Raw genomic sequence first — 13,661 nt, 5'->3', positions numbered from 1 at the left:
TATTTAACTAAAATTTATAATAAAAATAAATATATCTTAATAAAAAGTGATTCTTTGGACATATAAAGGGTTTTAGTAAAAAAAAAAGATCAAAATAATTTTGTCCACCATATGTCTAATATCTGGCCCACTGTGCTCTTCTTTAAATGAAAATATCACATTTACCTTTAAAATATATATATATATACCTCAAATGACTTATAATTCACATTTATAAAAAGACTGCATTCTTAGATTTTAAATTAGAAAGTAACTTACTTTTCATTATTAGGGCGCTTAGAATTAGTTTTAAAAACATTTTTTTCAAAAATCAAAAAAAAAATTTTCCCGGTAAAATGGTCTCAAAATTTTTGGAAACTCATATTAAATCCATATACTTTCTTTCTTGAGAGACTCTGGCTTTCATTTTATTTATTTAGATGAAACACATTTGAATAATTTTTTCTTGTTTAAATTTTCCATTTAACCTTTTAAAGTTTTTTCACTTTACTGACTTTCTTGAGGCCAGTCAAATGTTTTAAATATGTCGGACTTTCCCTTCGCTCTAATTTCCGATATACCATATTGATTCAACTTATTTAGAGCCGATTTCCATCCAATCATCTGGGCATTTGTTTTTGGAAATGTATTTTCTCTATTATTGTTTTTGAGATGATCTTCTTTATTGTCTGCTTGCGCTTGAATCTATGCTCAAACGAATATTTAAACACATATATAAACGTATAATAAGTATGTAACCGTAAAGTATATAAAATAATTATATTGCAAATATAAAATTTAAAAGTTCATTTACCTATATCGCCAAATAATTATTCCAATATATATATATATATATATATATATATATATATATATATATATATATATATATATATATATATATATATATATATATATATATATATATATATATATATATATATATATATTAGGGATATGACTTTTTTGCAACCTACTAGGCCTGTATCGTAATTCAATGAACTTTTATGTAAAAAGAACGAATAGATGTTTCATTTTGACATATTTTGAAAAAAGGTCACCCCAAAACCAAAAAATCGAATTTTCAATAGGTACACTTTTGTACAGTAAATGAATATTAAAGGCTGAAGATGTTGTAAGAGTCATACTCCTGTTGTTATTTTATTTATTTATGCAACATGTACTGTGATATAACAAAAAACATTATGTGATATATAATTATACAAGTATTACAAAATTAACAGTATCAAAGCGTCTAGTACAACAATATACATAACTGTCTGTGTCTATAGGCCTACTGTGTTTAGTACATGGGTCACATGATGCTCACGTCTCATAAAGAGTCTAGCGCTTATTACTTAGAATGAATCGAAGTTGCAGTTTGTCTTTCTTTCTGCAGGAAGCATACAGGTCTTGCATCACCTTGATTGCACGTTCAGCTATCTGATTACTTCGTGGTATGTCGATGATGGATGGCTCTTTCTTCCAGTGATTTTTGAATGACTGCAATGCCTTTTTGTAAGGCTTCAATACATCAGATAAATTCTTGAAGTCATTGTCATTGTACTTTTGACTACTAAACCAATGTTCTGCCCACTCATATGAAATGAACCTGCAAACCTTCTCCAAATTCTTTCTCTCTTCAGGCATAAGAATGAACGCCAGAATGGCGAGAATGGCTCTTGAGTTCCATCTGGCATTGCTCATATTAGGAATGTTCTGAAAGTGAATCAGAGGGAAGTTTCTTTGTTCTTCATAGAACCTAAACACTCTTGTTAAATGGTACAAAAACTTCATATCGTCTCTCCACCCTGATTTATCAAGAATTTCTACAGTTCCATTCACAAACTTATCCTTCAGTTCATCATACTTATTCAACAGTTCAGACACAAATGGGTATTCAATGTTTGGAGATTTGGTATCACCCCCAAGTTCTTCGTCCATCACCAGACGGAGAATCCTGTCTAGTACGTGATGCTGACAACCGATAAATTGTGGTATTGTGACACCCTTTAATTTAAACATACGTTGCAACTTCACAACAACTCCATTTCTCTTCCCAGTATTGACGTTTGTTGTATCAGTAATGATCATCTTAATTGAATTCCACAAATTGTATTCATCAATAAGTTTGGCAATTTTTTCAGCAACAGTTTCAGCTTTGCCATCTTTTAAACGCAGTGCATCAAGTTTCACGTCAGTTCTTTCATTCTGAAGTACAACTACCTGATATTCCTTATCATCTATTCGTTTGCCGTCAAAGTGTAAGGACCACTGTTCCATTTTAAGTTGTTGTATCATTTCTTTTTTTAATTTACCTGCCTCTTTGAATATGGACTTGTAAATTGCTGATTGACTTGGAGTTGGAATATCAATACCTTGTTGTGATAATACATTGCATATTTTAGCAGCTTTCTTTGTGGAAACTCCACTTGATGTAACCATACTTACAGCAAATTTACTTTTGTAGTGCTTTCTAGTTTTTTTCTGAGTGTCCTCATCATCGTCTTTATCACCGTCGTCGTCTTCATCATCTTCACTCTTACTTTTGCAGTTTTCAGATTCAGTACCACTGTCTGTGGTAGACAGGACTTGTGATGTGGAAGGTATTGCTGTTCCAGACCGGACTTTCCTTCTCTTGGAAGGGTGAATGGTTTCTTTACTTGCCACTTGTCCTGTTGAGTACCCCACCTGTCCTTTACTTTCTTTTTGTAGGTGGTATAGACGTTTATCTTCCGAGGATAACCACTGGCCATTCACTTTCGTGATGTCAAATAATGCATTGAGAACATCATATTTTCCACGCTTGACACATTCATCATAGACCTTCAGCACCTTCATAAGCTTTGCTCTTATCACTTGATCAGACACACGTGGAAAATTCAGTTTATTGTCCCACAATTTTGTAATTTCCTTAGAAATTTGGTCTATTCGTTCTTTTCTTCCTTTAACATATGCTCCGAGAAACTGGTATCTTCCTACGATCTGCAATTGAAGTGGTATTCTGGATTTTTCATCGAGTGAATGTTCTTCTACAGCCACGCTTCCTCTTCTTCTGTGTGACTCTTGAAATCTCACCAAATTTTTAGTCCAAGTCTTCTTGTTCTTTGTTACTGTGGTATGACTTTTCTTGTGAGACATCATATAATATTGTTACGACTTTACGGATAGCTGAGCGTAAATATCTGTTTAATAAAGTCGTTTAATTAATAAAATACTTTAACTGTATAGTAATCCAATTATAGTTCGATAATCCAGTCAATGTTGATAACAGTTCGATAATCCAGTCCGTATCCTAACGATAATGCTACAACTACTTATACTTCGTACACTTACAGCGTCTTTAGTTCGCTACAGTAGTTCCTTATTAGCTCAGTTACATGCAGAGTACTTCATAGAACTATTCACATTATCAACACTGAGCTCTGACAGCAGCTCGCTTATATAATTATTTAGAGCTTCCAGAATGTTCTACTAAGTTCTATAATCTTCTACAGTCTGTTACAGTCGTCTATATCACCGTGGTAACACAATGACGTCATCACATAACAATTCCAAGTATTTGCCGGCACACGGCCGTTTCGTTGCCATGGTAACGTGTGGCGTTATATTTATAAATTCATAACAAAATAATGAAATAAATAGAATTAAGCTGAGAATTAAGCTTAAGATTAAAACATCGGTCAAAAATGAATGTATAAAAAAGGTAAATCAAATTTTTATTTTGGGGGTGACCTTTTTTTGTTGCAGAAAGCTATTTGGGCCTTTTTTCATGATTTTAGGTAAAAGTTCATCGATTTATGATACAGGAAACATTTTATTTGAAAAAAAATTAAAAAGTCATATCCCTAATATATATATATATATATATATATATATATATATATATATATATATATATATATAATAATTATTCCAATATATATATATATATATATATATATATATATATATATATATATATATATATATATATATATATGTATATATATACATATATATATATATATATATATATATATATATATATATATATATATATATATATAATAATTATTCCAATATATATATATATATATATATATATATATATATATATATATATATATATATATATATATATGTATATATATACATATATATATATATATATATATATATATATATATATATATATATATATATATATATATATATATATGTATATATATGTATATATATATATATATATATATATATATATATATATATATATATATATATATATATATATATAAACACATAAACATTTTATTCAATTATTATCATTACGGGGTCGTCTATTAATTACATAACGCTCTAGGGGAAGGGAGGGGTTAGTGATTTTGTCACGACTCAAACGGGACTTTATAATTGAACTGTTATAATTGTTATTATATTGGGGAAAGTCGGGTAGGCCCGGACGACGGGTAACTCCGGACACTTGATGTACAGCTTAAACTAAAGAAGCTATGTGATTTTAAATACTATAAAAATATTATTCGAGTAAAAACATGGCACATGAAAAATATTTATCCTAATATGCCGAAGCGATAGGCTCTGAGTGCCAGATATTGTTTTCCACCTTCAGAGGAGCGATCAGAATTTTTAATATGCATATTAATATACCGATTTCTTATGTAAACTAAAAATTTTTTATTGATTAAAGAAACATTTTTATTCACAATATATATTTAAAAAAGTTTGTTTAATACTTTAACTCACTGGTTTTAAAACTAGTATTTGTGAATGAGGTATGATCGGGTGGTATCGGGCACATGTTTTGAGGGTGGTTCCAGACAACTTAATTCATTTACATATTAAATATGAGCAAATTTTTTATATAAATAACAACACATTTTATATAATACACAAAACCATAATAGTAATTCATCTAATTTTAATAAAAAGACCTAAGATTTGAAAAAAGTTTTTAAAGTGTTTATTTGCATTAGTAAAAAGCTAATGTTTATATTTCTAAATGATGACATTTTTATGCCCGTTCTTTAAATATCAAAGGCAATATTTAAAAGCGATTTTTTTTTAATATGTTGAAAACAGTCTAATGCTTATTAATTACACAGGTCAACAAAAAAAAAAATTTTTTCTGGTGCCGAGCAAACAATTTGTTTTTTGTATAGCATTTCTCATTTTGATTTCAAATATGCAACTCTTTTTTTACCATCAGGTCAAGTTGTAAAGATATTTAGATTCAAATCTTAAGTATTTAGGGTAAAGTCCCTAATATTGTCGAAAAAAAAGTTATTCAAAAGTATGTCAACCTGGGTCTCAAAAGAAGCGTATTTTCATAGAGATTTTAAAAATGTTATTCATTTGTAATAAAAATAAGTATTTTGTATATTTTTGGTGAATAGCATTCTGTTGGCTTTTTTTTAAGAGTCTTTAGCATTTTTTCACATAATCTTTTTCTTAATAAATTTTAAGGAAAAATATTTATATTTTCTAAAATCTCTATGAAAATACGCTTCTTTTGAGACCCAGGTTGACATACTTTTGAATAACTTTTTTTTCGACAATATTAGGGACTTTACCCTAAATACTTAAGATTTGAACCTAAATATCTTTACAACTTGACCTGATGGTAAAAAAAGAGTTACATATTTGAAATCAAAATGAGAAATGCTATACAAAAAACAAATTGTTTGCTCGGCACCAGAAAAAAAAATTTTTTTGTTGACCTGTGTTATACATTATATTTGTATCACACGGGTAAATTAAAGGTAAAACCATGGTTAAACTATGTGTCCGGGGTTACCCTCCAATTTTGAAACATGCTTTTTTCTAATACTTTTTCCTTTAGTGTCTGGGGCTACCCAACTTTACTCTACACACATACATGCATACATACATACATACATACATACATACATACATACATACATACATACATACATACATACATACATACATACATACATACATACATACATACATACATACATGCATACATACTTACATACATGCATACATACATATATACATACATACCAGGGGCGACAACACGGGTTTCAGGGGCACAATTGTCAATTTCAAAAAAAAGTCCTCTATATGTAGAAACTTATAATGAAAAAAAAAAAAAAAGTCCTTTAGAAAACAAGTACATACATACATCCATTCATATACATATATATATTATATAATATACACGTGTATCCATTATATATAATATATATATATATATATATATATATATATAATATACATGTGTGTGTGTATATATATATATATATATATATATATATATATATATATATATATAACATATATAATATATATATAACATATAATATATATAAATAACATATAATATATATATATATATATATATATATATATATATATATATATATATATATATATAACATATATTTATAACATACACACACATTCTTTAGTAACAAGTCCCGAACGAGTCGTCACAAAACCTCTAACCCCTTCCACCCTTGAGTGTGACGTAATTTATGGACGACCCTTAATGGCTTATTAATTAATCAATCATATATATCCTGAAAATAAACTTTCACGGATATTTACAAATAGTAATGAAATACTTATTTCAAGTAGACACCTTAAAAAATAAGTTTTATATATATATAATTAGTCATAGTAACCATGATAGTAATAATTATAATAAAAAAATAATAAAAGTAATAGCAATGGTGATATTTCTAATAATAATTATTTAAAAAAATATACAACACTACAGTAAATAATTTAAGTACAGAAAAAAGAGGAAAAAAAAAAAAAACAAAGAAGGTTATTACTGTTCAACATTCAAAATCGAGAGAGAAAAAAATGCTTTTACTAAGTTAGCCAAAATATCTCAATAAAAATAATATATTACCAAACATGATGTAAATTTTTTAAATTTATATATACTTTATATATCATATGTATATATATATATACACACCTCTTTATATATATCCAAAACATATCCCCATTTTTCTGGCCAATGCTTTTGTGCCACAATTTCTCGACTGATATGATCTTTCCTTTAATAAAAACACAAAAAGAAACTTTTTTTAAAAACATATTCACACAAACCTCGATATATGCGCCGGAGCATTAAATGCTATATCCTTCAGAACTAATAAAGCATTAGACATTTTTTAGTTTTTTTTTTGGTATTTTGGTTGTGGGGGTTTTATTAATATTTAATGTATAATCATGTTTTGTGATAACTACTTATGTTTAACCTCGAACTCACTTTTTTTGAAAAGTAATAAATACATACCAATGCAGTCAATATCATAGGCACTTATCAATCCTCGACAAAGTTAATGATCTTTCTAGGTAATTTTCATTGTTATTATTGCTATTTATTAGTTATTATAAACGAATAAACTCTAAGAAAAAGTTTATAATATATTAAAGGAATTTTTAGGAACGATAAAATTAGCATTGGTAGACGTAACTAAATGTCATACAATTACAACATAGTTCAATTATGATGAAGATAGGTATGAAGGTACAATTCTCTATTGTAAATATGTTGTTACTCCTCCTCTCTTAAAATACGAAAAACAACTTTGATGTCTAGCTTAAGTCATATCGGAACCATTTTAGTCTCTTAACAATATTTTTCTTGTTAATAAAAAACTTTTTAGTTCCCACTCTGAAGTAACATTTTTACTTACTTTTATTCTTGTAATAATTGTTTTGGTGTATTTTTTTTCAAAGATTTAAATTTTACTTTACCTAACTCACGGTTATAATACGATTATCACGGTTATCAACTCACATATGCTACGGTTCTTCATCACATTCCTTACAATCTTCAATTTCTGTAGTTTTCATTATTTTCCAGATCCCGAAATGCTGCATATTAGTTTTTGAGAAAAAAACACAACCAGTGGATCTACATTTTAAAAAACACAACCAGTGGATCTACATTTTAAAAAACACAACCAGTGGATCTACATTTTAAAAAACACAACCAGTGGATCTACATTTTAAAAAACACAACCAGTGGATCTACATTTTAAAGATTTAAACTGTAGATATGAATCAACATTTTAACACATCCAACCTCTTGCAAAGGCTAATCTGCATGGCGCTTTTGAGTTATTCTACCTTTATCAGTCTTAAACATGATTTTCCTAAATTGGCAAATGCGAGTTAACTGATAAGCAAATGATATTATTAAAAATTTGATGCTAAAATGCTATAAGTGTGAATGTCTCATAACTAATTAATGGTTGAATTTTGGTAATTGTTTGATCAAAAGCATTTAACTCTATTATTTTTTAAACTTAAGTATTTTTTCCTTATATTATATAGAGTAAAACCGGGTCAAACCGCACACCATATCATTCCGCACACTGATCGAAATTATCTAATAACAACTAAACGGATATGGTTATGAAAAAAATAAAAATAGGTTCAAACACAGAACTATTCTATATCTCCTCTGTTCGAATTGATAAAATTATATGCCGATTCACTCTCACTAGCACTATCTTGTTGGAGATTAAATTTTAATTCTGATAGATAATTTTTACGCAGCTAGAACAAAAAGCTAAATAAAAAATCAAAAAAGTAAAAAAAAAAGCTCTTTTTTCTAGTAAAACTGCACACTCGATTAATTACTTAGATTAGTTTTTTGCTAGTGACTAAGCGCCTATCTTTATCTAATCAACTTAGTGTTAATTCCGATTTAATCAAACATGAACTGTAATGTTATTTGTTAATATAATCATCTCTTACTCATAAAAAACCAATTATTATATTATTTCTCAATATAATCATCACTCACTCAGTTCAATTTAAATCACTTACTTTAACATGTCAACTAAAAAAACAAAAGCATACAAGGAAAACGATATTTTAGCCGCATTAACGGATATGAAAAAAAATAAAACATCACTGAGAAAAGCTGCATTCAAACATAGCGTTCCAGTCTCACCACTCAAAGATTGCAAAAATAACAACAACAAAGACTTCCATAGCTCAGGTAAAACAACAATAATCTCAAATGAAACAAAACGATTGATGGTGCATGCGTTCCAATTACTTGGTGACTGGGGTCATGGTTTAACACAAAATGAAATCCTAGAATTTGTATGCGGCTACCTTAAACGCAATGATTATTTGCACTTATTTAAAAATAACAAGCCTGGTAAAGACTGGTTTTATGCCTTTATGAAGAGATGGTCAAAAGAAATTTTAACAAGAAAAGTGGAAAAGCGGATACGCCAAAAATAATTGATCGTTGTTTGGAATGCGTCGCCAAACAACATCAACGGACTGGTATAACTTAGTGGTCGCATATTCAGAATTGTGATGAAAAAGGTTTTTTGGGTGATCAATGCAAAGCAACCGTAGTGTGCCGAAAAGGGACAAGACATGCATTTAAACTTACTGGCAACAATGAAAAAATTCATTATACTGTAAACAAATACTGCAACGCTGATGGGCACAAAGCCAAAAGAAACTTTCGTCCTGATTAGGCAAGAGCTAGTCCAGTTGGCACCAAATATTCAATTTCAAAATTAGGTTGGATGGAGAACGATACGTTTATTGAATGGCTAAAAGAAGTATTTATAGCCGAAACTGACAATATTGGTGGTATTCATATTTTAGTATTAGATGGGCATACAAATCACAAAATCACATAACTTTGGAAGCGGTATTGCTGTGCAAAAAACACAATATAATCTTGCTTTGTCTACCATTCTCCACATATTCTACAACAATTGGATAAAGGTGTCTATTGTCATTTCAAACAAGCATGGAAATAAATTCTTACAAAGTATTACAAAGACTCAAAATGTAAGAATTTAGGTAACAAAATTTTCCACCGTTGCTCAAACTGCTCTACGAGAGTGGTGAATGTTTTACACGCTTTCATGCAATCGCTGGTTTCCAGTACACTGGCTTATTTCCACTTAACAAAAACAATATAAATCATAAGACATTAGCAATCACACAAACGTTTAATCTACCTTCATCACCTTTAGCAACCTCCGCAGCACCTACACCATCTTGTTAAGACACAGCTTCATCATCTCCAACAGCCGCCCCAGCACCTACTCCAACTACACACCGATTACCATCTTTCTCAACTAAACCAGCTTCAAGTTTTGATAGGTATCAAGCATGTGTTGAGCGTTGCAAAAACAGTATCGAGATAAAGTTGAAGCAGTTTTTTCAAGCAAGAAATCGATCGCATGTTAAGAAATCGAAGCAGTGCGATATGTCAAAACTCGGCGAAAAACGTATTACCGAAGAAAATGTGATCGAGTTCCTTAAACAAAAAGCAACAAAGCAACAAAAAAAGCAACAAAGGAAACCGTGAAAGTTGCTAAACTTTACACAAAGCTTAGACTCTCTATGCCAAGTACTTAAATGCCTGAGGATAACAATGCTGAGCAACCTCAGCAAAACAATAATGAAGAGCAAGTACTAGCAGCCAAACGATTAAAAGTTGCAAAATGTAAAAAGTGTACAGTTACACACAGGAATGTTGCAATGCAAAATGTGCAGGGAACGGTTGTGCAAAGAAACGTGTTTACCAAAGAAATATGTAGTTGAAACTAAATTTTTTTGTTTCAAAAAATGTGAAAACTTTATTATAGTTTCCTAAATATAAGTTGTGTTAAAAAAAATAATTAAAAAAAAGTTGAAATTTAAAAATTTTTAAAAATGTTTCCTCAAGTATGCGGTTTTACCAGAATGTCGCCTAAAACAGCACAATTTTTTTTTTCTTTACATTTATTATTTTCAATCATTTTTTTTTTTTTTTTTTTGTTATCATATATCTATATTATCTTATTTAGTTTTTTATTACCTATCCTACTAAAAAAAAACGAAAAAAGAAAAACAAAAAAGTTATTTAATTTTTATTGACAAGTGAGCGGTTTGACCCGGTTTTACTCAATAAAACTGCTTAAAAGTTTAATTAACAAAATTATATTCAGTTTTTTGATTTAAGAAGGTATGAAAAGTTAATAACAACTTTATACTACAAAAAAACGATATAAAATTACATGTTACATTTAATAAAGAGAAAAACTATAATGTGAAGCTTAAAACATAATTTTAAAGAAATCCTTTTTGACCTGTTATTAATTTAAAAACCGGCCTTCTTTTTTTTTATATTTATTTTTTAATTTTAAGTATTAAAATGGTGTAAATATATTAAGTATCTAACACAGAAAACCAAAAATTAAAACAAACTTAATGCTACAGTCAATTTGACTTTATTTAAAAAACTGTGTACATATTTTTTTAATTTAATTTTAATTTTTTTAATTTAAGTTCATACTTACATTTAATTTATTTTTATCTAATTATAACAGTTTAATTAATTTTTTGTATTGTCTTATTGAAGGATGTAATGCGTTAATGTTTTATTAAAGGACGTCATTAGCTATTAAAGGATATAATGCGTTAATAGTTTCAAAAAAAGTGAAATGATGAAAGAAAAAAAAATTATAAAATGAGTTTTATGCTAAATGAGGACAAATATGAAATTGTCATATTTCCTAAAATAATTTCATTAGTTGTTAAAGTAGAGAAAATATTATGAACGATTGTAGCAGAGCGATCAGTAATTTTAGTCGGGAAAGTGATAAAAGGGCGAATATTATAAAAAGAAAATAAGTCTAAAAAATCGATAGTCGCAATGTCATAATTAAACTAAGTAAGAAAACAGATTTATTTTTAGCAGGTACATTAAATCATCTCTTCCTTTGTATATTAGTTTTTTTGATAAATATAATTATGTCTAACCACAAGATGATTCAGTTTGGTGTGTGATCAATGATGTAATTGTCAATGAGAGTTGGATGAATTGAGGGTTTTCCTTTTTTTTAACGTTCTTTCAGTTATACCAATAATGAAAAAAACAAAATTTATTAATGATAGTCTCAATCCTCGAAGTGTTTTTGTAACAATGATATGTTTAGATGAAAAAATGAGAGAGCGTTCATTTTATTAAAGTTAAATGTACATAATTTGCTTTTATCATAATATTTACAAACTATGTCTAATGAAGAAGACATCTTTTTATCGGAATCTAAAACAAGAGATGAAACATAATTATTAAATTGATCAGACACTTTATTTAAATGAAAAAACGAGAAATGGTTTGCAGACAGAGCTTTATTATCAGTTTTAAAAGTTTTATCAGATGAAATTAATAATTTAAATTTGATATCTGTTACATCTGTGAATGGAAAGACACTTATTGTACAGTTTAAACAATGCCTCGACGAGCGACTTAACTGTAGTAAACTGTACTTAGTGTCATTAAACCATAGTAGAACTGCAATATTAGAGAGAATGTGCGAAACAATATTAGAGAGAATGTGCGAAACAATATTAGAGAGAATGTGCGAAACAATATTAGAGAGAATGTGCGAAACAATATTAGAGAGAATGTGCGAAACAATAAATAGGAAGTAAATAGCTTTGTTAATAATAATAGTAAAAATAATACTAATGAATAAGATTATTAACAAGCGATTACAATATCGGAACACTAACAATTATAATAAATAATAATAATAATAATGGTAGTTTAAACTATAACGCAACAAAATAAAAACGGTATTTACTTTTTATTTTATATTTTTTTGAAATAATTGGTTTATAATTTTTGTATTGTTAAACGGTACTTGGTGACAGGATCTTATGATCCTCTTCGAGTTTTCGTGTTCTTCATATATTATGTACCAACGACACTTTTACCAGAGAATATTGTTAAATGAACAAAAAAAAAAAAATAAAAAAAAAAAAAAAAAAAAAAAAATTGATTAAAGTTATAAAATTAGGGTAGATTAGGGTAACATGAGCATACTTAAAGACTTCTTAGATGTAACCAGTGAAGTTTAAGTTGCATTATATTTTTTAAATCGACTTTATGCGGTGATAACAGGAATCAGTATATTTAGCGTAAATTTATATACAGTAATTAGGGGCTATCGTCTAATTAAAACGCTATTAAATTTTTTGCGTTGTTAAAATAATATCATCAAGCATGATTAAATCTGTGGCGCGAAATTTCGGTGCTAAAATAATGAAATTTATTTTTTCTTAAAGAAAAATATAGTAGCTAGAAATCCGTTTCATTTTTGTTTGAAAAACATTGCATACAAACATTTACTTTTGACTTAATATAAAGATACCATTTTTGTGTAATATGAGCATGCTCAAATTACCCAGCGTTTTTCATTGAAATAACTTAGTTCAAAGTCCTAAAATCGCAGTGGTTTTAATTGACTTTTGAATAAAAACAAAATATAGTAAAAAATTTTAATATTTTAGCAATACTAAATATTTTTCTGTAATTTAAATTAAAAAAATTTTTATCGTTCAAAGGTTTGAGTTAAAATAAAACTGAAAAAATAACTAATTTTTTTGTTGTTGCGGAAAACAAAGTAGCATTTTTTTAATAAAAAGTTGCTTAAAATTTGATCTTTGAATGATAAGTTTTGTTAATAACGAGTCATACCATTCCAAAAATTAGTTCTTATTCTCAGGTTGGCATTTTTTTACTTAGTTAATGTCATTTTTTTGAGCTAATTTTAAGTGCTCATATTATCAAGTGGTCCGGAAAATGTTGCTTAAAATTTCCAGACATTTTCAAAAAAATGTTATTGCAATAAAATTATATAGTTTTATAAAATTCATTTATT

At 28.0% G+C, this 13,661-nt stretch overlaps 1 protein-coding gene across 1 annotated transcript in view; it reads right to left on the bottom strand.

The window, feature by feature from the left end:
- Positions 1-425: 425 nt before the first annotated feature.
- Positions 426-13,661, bottom strand: part of LOC105844600 (ciliary microtubule inner protein 1) — a 14,573-nt gene continuing 1,337 nt past the window's right edge. Inside the window, exons 2-3 of the mRNA XM_065805144.1 lie at positions 6,932-7,013; positions 426-684 (exon numbers count right to left, since the gene is read on the bottom strand). Of these exons, the coding sequence (XP_065661216.1) occupies positions 487-684; positions 6,932-7,013 (280 nt within the window). The 3' untranslated portion in view covers positions 426-486. The remainder of the gene's footprint in view (positions 685-6,931; positions 7,014-13,661) is intronic.

Source organism: Hydra vulgaris, chromosome 09, assembly GCF_038396675.1.
Source record: "Hydra vulgaris chromosome 09, alternate assembly HydraT2T_AEP".
Taxonomy (NCBI): domain Eukaryota; kingdom Metazoa; phylum Cnidaria; class Hydrozoa; order Anthoathecata; family Hydridae; genus Hydra; species Hydra vulgaris.
This window is presented reverse-complemented; position numbering and strand designations above follow the sequence as displayed.